At 44.7% G+C, this 11727-nt stretch overlaps 1 protein-coding gene across 1 annotated transcript in view; it reads left to right on the forward strand.

Moving 5' to 3' along the window:
- Positions 1–894: 894 nt before the first annotated feature.
- The window catches only part of LOC122834595 (CMRF35-like molecule 3), a 63832-nt gene continuing 52999 nt past the window's right edge, over positions 895–11727 (forward strand). The window contains exons 1-4 of the mRNA XM_044123203.1: positions 895–951; positions 4778–5113; positions 5276–5581; positions 6296–6601. Coding sequence (XP_043979138.1) covers positions 912–951; positions 4778–5113; positions 5276–5581; positions 6296–6601 — 988 coding nt within the window. The 5' untranslated portion in view covers positions 895–911. The remainder of the gene's footprint in view (positions 952–4777; positions 5114–5275; positions 5582–6295; positions 6602–11727) is intronic.

The following is an 11727-nucleotide window of genomic DNA, read 5'->3' on the forward strand; positions in this document are numbered from 1 at the left end:
ATGCAGCATTACAGTTCTAGTTCTCAGATATCCCATCATTTTCCACCAGTCTTGGACGCATCGTCTCATTTGTGAATACCATGCAGTATTCACAAATACTGCAGTATCAGAAACCAGAAGCGTAGGGAAGCTGATCCGTCCAGTGATCCGTACACACATTTCATTTGTATGTGGAGTGTTTTACTGCCTATGCAGTTTGTACATTTTCCTCATCACATCCTTAACAGTTATAGCATTTCCTGCATCACACAGCAGTGTAGTTTGTTCTTCATATTCTGCAGAAGCAGCTCTTTGTGCTTCCTAATCACATTGAAGATCTGAGTTCTACAGGTCTGGATCAGGATGTCTTACGTAGCGTCTTCCATTATGAAATGTATCATCTGTTGGCTAAACCCACTGATCCCTGCAGGGCTGTGGATATCTGTGGTCACTAGTAGAGAGACAGAGTCATAAAGAAAAACATAAAGAACCAACAACCTTCCACTCCCAATCAATTCAGAGAGAGAATTTAAATGAACAGTCATGCTTAAAGCATTGATAGTGTCACAGTGATGCTGTATAGCAGGGGTCTCAAACTCCAGTCCTCCAGTCCTCAAGGGCCACAGTCCTGCGGTTTTTAGATGTGCCACAGGTACAAAACACTGGAATGAAATGGTTTAATTACCTCCACCTTGTGTAGATCAGTTCTCCAGAGACTAAATTATTCTATTCAGGTGGTGCAGAGGCTCATCTAAAGGTTGCAGGACTGCGGCCCTGGAGGACTGGAGTTTGAGACCCCTGCTGTAAAGGGATAAACGTGGCTGCAAGGTAAAAAAAATAGAAAGAGGGAGAAAGAGGAAGGTTCAGGCTTTATGTCGTGTCTGGAGGAGGAAGTTTGGTCATTTGCAGCAGAAAACCATCAGACCTACATCATGAGTGTCCATCACTCTTTGTTCTGCTTCTTCTTCCTCTGTAAGTACATTTTCTTTTTACTTCTGTTCTTTCCATCCTTTCCTAGACTGTATAGATGCGTGTCTTTAAACTGCATATTTATCATGATTGTCTGCTCTGACAGAATAATTCATCAATGAGTCATCAATCTATAGCCGTAAAAAAGAGGAACTCACAAAACATGTAAAGTTTTTGAAACAGTTTTGACAAAAGTAACAGAAACAAACAAAATTAAGTCATAAGAAGCAGCTCCAAAAACGCAGGAACGTTTCAGACCAGCATCATTCATTTATCGTTAAATGAAGAAAAAACTAAATTCATGGTTTTCTCTGGTAATCAGAACTATAATAATGTAAAGTTATGCATAAATGGAGTTGAAAATGAAAGAGTTTATGAGACAAAATTTTTAGGGATTATCATAGATAATAAACTTAGTTGGAAGCCTCAAATAGGATATATTAGAAATAAAGTTGCAAAAACTATTGGAATACTGTTTAAAATAAAAGACTTAATAAATGTTAAAGGCTTGCATGTTATATATTCCTCTTTGGTTATGCCTTATTTGTCTTATTGCTCAGAAATTTGGGGAAATGCAAGTAAAACAACTATTGATATATTAGTTAAGTTGCAAAAAAAGCTATAAGGGTTATAAATAAGGTGGGATACTGTGAACCAACTGATAAACTCTTTATTCTTAAAGATATTGTTTATACAAAAATACTGAAAATAATGTATAAAGCATTGAATAAAAGTCTTCCTTCTGGTATTCAGAAATTATTTAAGTTAAGAGAAAATAAATATAATTTGCGAGGTTTGTTTATATTTGGATGTGCAAAAGAGAAAAGTCAGATAAAGTGTTTCAGTTATTGGTGTGAAACTGTGGAATGAATTGAATGATGAATTAAAGTTATGTCCTTTCTTGGTGAACTTTAAAAGAGCTTTAAAATGTAAAATGATAAAATCTTACGCTGTTATGTAGATCTATATATGTACTATGTACTTGAATCTGAATTTGTACTGTGAAGAAATCCTGGTAGGTAAAAGGTAAAAAAATATGGAAGGCAATAAGCTTTGCTTCGGCCGATTCCTTTTTGGTAAACTGGGTTTGTCTATTGCTGTTCTTTTCTTTTTTCTTTTTTTTTCTTTTGTTGTTTCTTGTGTTTAATGTGGACAATTTACCAAAATAAAGTGATTGATTGATTGATTGATTGATTCTGGATGAACTGACTGCAGAAGAAGCTTCCAGGTCACTTTCTCACCTAAAAGCATTGTGGAAAACTCCCTGCTGGAACCTGTGTCGAGTGGGAGGTCGCCTCTGCAAAGCTAATGATCTACCCGAAGACTCAATCCACCCGGTCGTCCTAGCACCAGAGCACCCCATCACTCAGCTCCTGGTTAAGGACTACGATGATCGTCTCCTACACGCTGGTCCAGAGCGAGTCTTCGCGGAGATTAGGAGGTCATACTGGGTCCTCAGAGGCCGCCAAGCTATCAAGAAACGCCAACGACACTGTGTTGAGTGTCGTAGATGGAGAAGTAAGCCTACGATCCCCAAGATGGCTGATCTACCTGCTGCGCGTCTCCGTATTAACAAGCCGCCATTTTGGTCCACTGGAGTGGACTGTTTCGGCCCATACACTACCAAGTTGGGACGGCGGCACGAGAAACGTTGGGGCATCTTGTTCAAATGTCTCACAACCCGCAGTATCCATCTTGATCTGATGCCAAGTATGGACACGGACTCCTTTCTTCTTGCTCTCCGCCGCTTCATAGCACGTAAGGGCAAACCCTATGAGATACTCTGCGACAGGGGTACCAATTTCCGTGGCGGTGAGAAAGAGCTCCAACAATCCTTTGCCGCACTTGAGCCATCGCTCAAGGAACAGCTGGCCAAACAGTGCATCCTATTCAAATTCAATCCCCCTCTTGCTCCACACTTTGGAGGAGTGTGGGAGAGGGAGATTAAGTCGGCCAAAGCCTCCCTCCAGACAGTCCTGAAGGACCAAGTTCTGCCAGAGGAAGCTCTAATGACTGTACTCATTGAAGTCGAGGGCATCCTCAATTCTAAGCCCTTAGGCTACGCATCTTCAGACTTGGCCGATCCTGACCCGATTACCCCCAATCTCCTCCTCATGGGACGACGAGATGCTTCACTCCCTCAGGCAGTTTACGGCTCCAGCGATCTACTAGGACGACGTCGATGGCGGCATAGTCAGGTACTTGCCGACCTCTTCTGGAGTCATTTCATCCGTAATTACCTGCCTGGCCTACAGCCACGCCAGAAGTGGAGAACTACTACCCCAGACCTGGTAGTGGGCACCGTCGTCATGGTGCTCGACTCACAGCTCCCAAGGGCGCTATGGCCCATTGGGCGTATCACCCGTATCATCCCCAGCGACGACGGTAAGGTGCGAGTTGCAGAGGTAGACATCAAGGGTAACCTCTACACCCGTCCCGTCGCCAAGTTGGTTGAACTTCCGGAGATGCCTGACGACTGAGAACCCAGCTGCGCCGATCCAGCAGAGACTTTCCTGGTCTACGTATTCGCTCCACGAATCCGGGGGCGGCTGTGGAAAACTCCCTGATGGAACCTGTGTCGTGACATCAGAGACGTTATTAGGAACGTACCACGCGCCTGCGCACATTCATGACCGTTGACTTTCAGTGTGCTTCACTAGTAGACACTTGCAGCTCTGTTCCAGCACCTCACTAAAATGTTGAACTCTTTGTGTGTACGTGTGCGTTGATGACAATGTAAGTACATAATTCCTTCGTCTGTTTGTGTTTACTACACGCTGTTAGTTCGGTAACTGTGTAACCTTAGTTACCGCGAGATACAATGTATTCAGACGAGGAAATGCCGAACTAACGTTCATTTCCTGGTTTACCGTTACAAGAATAGTTCAGTTTGAGAGCTGTTTAGCAGTACTCCGAATTGTAGTGTTATTTCTACTGTTCTGAAGATGTTTAGGACGGTAAACTAGCTTCCAAATGTAGCATTGAGCGTTTATGGAGCCGTTATGTTCGAGTGGATAATAATTTTCTCTACCTTACGGCGGGAAGAACCGCTTCTGCCATTCGTGGTCTTTATGCGCCACCCTGTGGTCATTAAGTGTACTGCATCTATATGCTCTGTACTAACACTTTGAGTGCCAAGTTCTCACCTATATTATCCTGTTATTACTTGCTACTTGCGGTAATTCTGTTCCTTGTTAATTAATGTTACTGAGGTGTTACATAATTGCAATTACAATTATATATTGTTAATGTAACTGGATGTGTATATTTGATTCTACCTGAAACCGAATATTCTGCATATGTTAGAATTTGTATATGTATATTTGGAATCTAGATGTACAATATTCTAATTACTCTTTCTGTATATGTTTATAGTTCTTGAAATGAAATGAAGTTTATTCGAACATGATACAAATATAAAAAAAAATAAAATAAAATAGTGCACAGTAACAAGAAGTGCATAAGAAAGAAGAGAAAATTTATCTTGCAGAAACCACACATGTATCCATACACACTCACACACACTCTCACATGATCGTCAATAAAGTCCGTAATAACACCTAAAGTCGCAGCTGTTCTCTGACCGGAGCACATAGTCAGTGAGGGAGCGACTAGCTATCAACGTACACGTCCGTCACAAGCATCTTAAAGCTACTTTGTATGGGAAATTAATTGAGGTTTAAAGATGATAAATTTCTGCACTCATTCTTGAATTGCTGTTGGTGCAATGCATTGTGGGATACATTGCTGGTGCAGAAGGATGCATCATATAAATGAATATCAGTGTTGAAATTTCAATGTTTTACCCAACTGTTGCTCCTTCCTGCAGCTCTGCACATCCCCAACAGCAGAACCGCTGGTCCTGTGACCCGTTTTTATGAAGTTCCTGGAGGAAAAATCAAAGTTCAATGTTCCTTTCCTTCATCTGGAGAATGGAAGATCTTCTGCTGGGAAAACTGTGAAGAAAAAAACATCCTCATTGAAACACGTGCAACATCAGATAGAAATGGACGATACAGGATTGAATCTGATGAGAACAATCAATATGGTTTTACTGTGAGCATCTCAGCGCTGACCCAGTCTGACTCTGGACGGTACCGATGTGGATGGAGGACGTCTTCATCCAGATATTCATTCCAGGACTTTGAAGTGGTTGTTGCTGAAGGTGAGTCTTAAAGCTGCTAAAGACGTTAACGATCCCGTCTGATTGAATCCAGTCACTAACAGTTAATTCATGGTTGAACTGGGCAGCTCCCAGTGTGAAACTGGGATTAATGTGATCAGATTATTATGATGGGTCAGAAGTAACAGATGATTATTTTAACAGATCTGCTGGATGGAAACAACATTCATCGCTTTTATAAAGAAGCTGGCAGCTCAGTGACAGTCACCTGTTACTTTGGTTTCTGGAGAGGAAGAAAACAGTTCTGCAGAGGAGAATGTGAAGAAGTTCTTGTTGAGACTGATGGAGACAGAGCTAAAATAGACAGATACAGCATTGAAACCTCAGAAGGAGTTCTGTATGTGAGCATCTCAGCGCTGACCCAGTCTGACTCTGGACGGTACCGATGTGGATGGAGGACGTCTTCATCCAGATATTCATTCCAGGACTTTGAAGTGGTTGTTGCTGAAGGTGAGTCTTAAAGCTGCTAAAGACGTTAACGATCCCGTCTGATTGAATCCAGTCACTAATGACTGAGTGAACAGTTCATCACCTCATAGTTTTAATTCTACAGTAAATTTATGGTTGAACTGGGCAGCTCCCAGTGTGAAACTGGGATTAATGTGATCAGATTATTATGATGGGTCAGAAGTAACAGATGGTTATGGTTATTCTCACTAAAACCAGGAAGATAGAGCACATAACACCAGTTTTAAAGTCTCTCCACTGGCTCCCTGTAGCTCAAAGAATAGACTTTAAAATCCTGTTGTTAGTTTATAAATCACTGAATGGTTTAACACCACAATACATTAAAGATCTGCTGCTGTTGTATCAACCTTCCAGAACCTCTCAGGTTCTGGTTCTGGTTCTGCTCTGCATCCCCAGAACCAGAACCAAATGAGGAGAAGCAGCATTCAGCATCTATGCACCACAAATCTGGAACAAACTTCCAGAAAACTGTAAAACAGCTGAAACACAGACTTCCTTTAAATCTCAACTAAAAACCCACTTGTTTAGAGTTTTATTAGAAACGTAATCAATTATAAATTTATTGATGTTGTGTTTTTATTGTTGATTCTATGTTGCATTGTATTTCTGTGTTTGATTTGATGTAAAGCACTTTGAAATGCCTTCATGCTGAAATGTGCTATACTAATAAAGTTTGATTTGATTTTGATTTAACAGACCTGCTGGATGGAAACAACATTCCTCACCTCCATAAAGAAGCTGGCAGCTCAGTGACAGTCGCCTGTTACTTTGGTTTCTGGGGAGGAAGAAAACAGTTCTGCAGAGGAGAATGTGAAGAAGTTCTTGTTGAGACTGACGGAGACAGAGCTAAAATAGACAGATACAGCATTGAAACCTCAGGAAGAGTTCTGTATGTGAGCATCTCAGCGCTGACCCAGTCTGACTCTGGACGGTACCGATGTAACCTGAACGTGGCGTACGGCCGAGATCCATACAGAGACTTTAATCTCACTGTTACAGATGGTGAGTTCTTACTGACAAAATGTTTTTATGGTGCTAGTGTGTAAATAACTTCATGTCATATCTTAGTTTTTATTAGGCTGTTTCCTTAATCAGTAATCTTGAGTCCAGATTGTTTTGGTCTTTCCCAGCAGTCGACCCGTCAGCCTCCACACCGACAGCAAGTTTCACTCCTGCAGCATCTCAGCTCCCATCCAGTCACTGTGAGTAATAAATAATATGTATGTATCTGCTGTTTACCTTCTGAGCTGATGTAGCATCTGGACTTTTGTTTATCTTTTGAAGTGAAAATAATTTTCTACAAAAGTTTTAATGTTCAGAAAGAAACTTAAAAAATGATTCATTTTCCTTAGAAACATCAGAACAAAACTGATGTCATGTTATTGTCAGAAAGCTTTGATCTGGATGAAACATTTCTACAGAGAAACTTTACAAACACTAGAACATTATGAGTCTAAACCCCTAGAATCTGTGCTCCTTACCGTGATCCACCAGCAGGTGTCAGTGTGAACCGGCTTGTTGACCCTCTGCAGACGTTCCTGTGATCGTTGGTGTGACTCTGGCTGCCATGGTGGTTCTGATCTCAGCAGCTCTGATGGTTTTCTGCAGGAGAAGATCTCTGGGAGGTGAGACACCAACAAACACCAGCAGTCAGTTAAAGGGACCACAGACTATTTAGACCAATTTTTATTTATAAAATGCAATGCCAGTTGGTAGATGATTTTGTCCGAACAAATTGAGGTCCATAAAATGGACCAGAACACAGATTGAGTCCTGCACAATATTTTATTAACAATTCCTTAAAAAAAATAATTCTATTTCAAAAGCCAAAAAACATGCAACTCAATCCCTAGGAAGAAAAATGGAGTATGAAGAGGACAATTTATGTTATTCCACACAAAAACAAAACATGCAAAAGAAAGAAAGCAATTTAGAAAATCAAACCAAAAAAAGGGAAAAACGCATTATTAAATTCAATAATACAACAAATACAAAAAGAAACCAAAACAAAGCAAACACACTTCAGTTAGTGGAACAACTGTCCAGTTCACACCCTGTTGCAGCAGGTTCTGAGGAGGCATGCACTGCCACATCAGCACCTGCCCAAGCAGCAACAGATCCAGTGGAGAAGCAGCTCAACCAATCAACGACAAGACAAGACAAGACAGCAGAGCGTCCAGAGCAATGCAGCTCAGTGTGCAGAGAATCAGGTGCCTGAAGCAGAAAACACATTAAACTGTGGATTCAGGTAAAATAGATTAGAACCTAAATAGTAGGCAGCCTCCCCAGCAGTGAAACACAACCTACCCAGGGAGGGAGTGGATCAGCAGTGTAGACTCTGCACGCTGCAACAACCTCTAGCCAGAGCCGCTAACGCCAGCAGAGCAACAACGCGGCAGAAACGCCGGCAGGTAGAGCACCTAAAACCAACCACAATCCCAGCCACTGATGGTAAGATGGCTCTGACGATCTCAGATGATCAGATCAAGAACACAAGCCTCTCAGGCAGCCGACATGTAACGGGAGACACACACACACACACACACACACACACACACACCTCAGTGGCACCCTGCCTCACTATAAAGGCGTCTGCCCCGCCCACCGACCAGTGGTGCGCTCCTGGCCACACCTGGCTCAGAGTGGACACCATCTTACTACATTTACAAAGAAATTAAGAGTTTAAAAAGCAGCCAGAAGCTATTATTTGGACTCTATGGTTTAATCAAAATGAAATAATGACACACTGTAATATGTTTCCCGTGATTCTCCACTTTATGATTCTCTCTTTAACTCCATTAAATCATGTTTGCATTTTCTGTCTGATGTTTCCGTGCAGCTGAATCCTTCAGACTAACAGATTTCGTTGCTTGACATGATTTCATGTTTTTCTTCCAGTCTTCTCTGGGCTTCAGACATTTTCTCCTAATAAAACTTTTTGTTTCACAGATTCAAGTAGGAAAGTCGATAATGAAGTAAAGATGGAGGTGATTTTCTTCTCTTTGTTTTAAAATGAAAAATCATATAAAGTTGTGAGAAGAGACAGTTTGCAGAATATTTCACAAATTCTGAGTTTTATTTCAATAAAATCCTGAAAGCCTGACAGTGGATTCTGGAACAAACTCTGACGCTTTGATGAGTCCAGGACCAGAGTCCAGGACCGAGTCCAGGACCCGAGTCCAGGACCGAGACCAGGACCGAGTCCAGGACCCAGTCCAGACCACCGAGTCCAGCCAGGAGTCCAGGACCCGAGACCAGGACCCGAGTCCACGACCCGAGTCCACGACCCGAGTCCAGGACCCGAGTCCACCACCCGAGTCCAGGACCCGAGTCCAGGACCCGAGACCAGGACCCGAGTCCACGACCCGAGTCCACGACCCGAGTCCAGGACCCGAGTCCAGGACCCGAGACCAGGACCCGAGTCCACGACCCGAGTCCAGGACCCGAGTCCAGGACCCGAGACCAGGACCCGAGACCAGGACCCGAGTCCAGGACCCGAGTCCAGGACCCGAGTCCAGGACCCGAGTCCAGGACCCGAGACCAGGACCCGAGTCCAGGACCCGAGACCAGGACCCGAGTCCAGGACCTGAGACCCAGGACCCGAGTACCGAGACCAGGACCCAGACCAGACCGACCAGTCCAGGACCCGAGTCCAGGACCGAGACCAGGACCCGAGTCCAGGACCAAGACCCGAGACCAGGACCCGAGTCCAGGACCCGAGACCAGGACCCGAGTCCAGGACCCGAGTGCAGGACCCGAGTCCAGGACCCGAGACCAGGACCCGAGTCCAGGACCCGAGTGCAGGACCCGAGACCAGGACCCGAGACCAGGACCCGAGTCCAGGACCCGAGTGCAGGACCCGAGTCCAGGACCCGAGACCAAGACCCGAGACCAGGACCCGAGTCCAGGACCCGAGTCCAGGACCCGAGTCCAGGACCCGAGACCAGGACCCGAGTCCAGGACCCGAGACCAGGACCCGAGTCCAGGACCCGAGTCCAGGACCCGAGACCAAGACCCGAGACCAGGACCCGAGTCCAGGACCCGAGACCAGGACCCGAGTCCAGGACCCGAGTCCAGGACCCGAGTCCAGGACCCGAGTCCAGGACCCGAGACCAGGACCCGAGTCCAGGACCCGAGACCAGGACCCGAGTCCAGGACCCGAGTCCAGGACCCGAGACCAAGACCCGAGACCAGGACCCGAGTCCAGGACCCGAGACCAGGACCCGAGTCCAGGACCCGAGACCAGGACCCGAGTCCAGGACCCGAGTCCAGGACGCAAGTCCAGGACCCGAGACCAGGACCCGAGTCCAGGACCCGAGTCCAGGACCCGAGTCCAGGACCCGAGACCAGGACCCGAGACCAAGACCCGAGACCAGGACCCGAGTCCAGGACCCGAGACCAAGACTCGAGACTAGGACCCGAGTCCACGACCCGAGTCCAGTACCCGAGTCCAGGACCCGAGACCAGGACCCGAGTCCAGGACCTGAGACCAGGACCCGAGTCCACGACCCGAGACCAAGACCCGAGACCAGGACCCGAGTCCAGGACGCGAGTCCAGGACCCGAGTCCAGGACCCGAGTCCAGGACCCGAGACCAGGACCCGAGTCCAGGACCCGAGTCCAGGACCCGAGTCCAGGGGTGCAGAGAGAAAATCTGAGGGAGAACAGAGAATTTGCGTACAGTGCAAAACTGCAATGGAAATCCTTTTTTCTCGTCACACGAGTCACATTATTGAGCAGTTCCACCATTAATGAACATAGAAATATGTGAGAAAAAGTTTTAAAAACAGCCGTCTGTCTGTCGGTCCACACATCACACTCTCCACCACCAAACCCCAGCAGAAAGAGAGAAAACTGGAAGGTTGATGCTTTGAGTCGTCTGAAGAGGAAGTTGCTGGATTAGTTGCAGGAAACCATCAGAGTTTCATCATGAGCGTCAACCACACTTTATTCTGTTCTTTCTCTGTTAGGACATTTTGTTTTTACTTTCTCATGTTCTTTTCATTCTTGTTTTAATACATTTCAGGGAAAAAAAACACCCTTAAGTTTCATGTCCAACACCTCGTTTCTGGATCCTGATCCTCTGTTGTAATTGGATGATTCTCCCACGGTGGCGAGCCAATCATCATGTAGCATCAGGCGGCCATTAAAGAGACTGGATGTGAAGCTCTGGGCCTTTCGGCCGCCTGCCTGCTGTGTTAGGGTTACCTGCATGTTGGTCCCATCGGCTTTAACCAGTTTCAGAGTTCTCCTGTTTGTTTGGTAGGAAACTTGTAGGTGGTCAGATTTGGATTTTTCTTTCAGTTTGGAACATGTATTTTTGTTTTTATATTTATGTTTACAAAGAAAAACAGATATTCTAACTGCTGTCTATGAAATTGCTGCAGTTTTTTGTCTGATGTCAGGAATGTGCACAGGTAGACACTAGGTGGTGCTAGAGCGCCTGCCTGTTTATGAACCTTTTGAGTTTTTTATCTGTATAGTTTGTTGTCCAAAGTATCATTTCTGGATTTAGAAACAAATATTAACAATAGATTTGTAATTACTTTACAAATGTTGTTTTGACAGATTTTTTTGTGACTGAGGAAATCCACCAACATTAGATTAAAATTAGAAAGAAGTTGTAGTTTATTAAGTACTGTGTACTCAACAGGTACATAGTACTATAAAGACTTCATAACTCTTTCTGGGAATGGCTGATTTTAGCTGTGGCTCAGTCAATACTCAGGTTTAATGATCTACTTGGCACATTTGTCTGGGTAACCTGCTTTGCTACAACATAAGGTCATATTGTGCAGAATATTTAGTGATAAAATACAGACTGGTGTAACAAAGACAAACTCAGGAGGAAGAAAAGATGAAGCTCTGACTTGGAACCAAACAGTAAGGTTGAGTCTGCAGGCTGATGGAGTTTTACAGCAGAGTTCTGCCCGACCACAAGGGAGCGACACTGAGCCATTTTTATGAAGCTCTCAGACGTTCCCCTGCTGCCATCCAGTTAGATGGATCATCACTGCAGGAGACAGGATCTGTCCTGGGGACACATCCTCTCTGACGGTTTCACTTCGTGTTGCTGTGACTGTGGTTCATAATGTCAACATGTCTGACAACCATCACTGAGGCGTTTTT

Source organism: Gambusia affinis, linkage group LG01 (assembly GCF_019740435.1).
Source record: "Gambusia affinis linkage group LG01, SWU_Gaff_1.0, whole genome shotgun sequence".
Lineage (NCBI taxonomy): Eukaryota > Metazoa > Chordata > Actinopteri > Cyprinodontiformes > Poeciliidae > Gambusia > Gambusia affinis.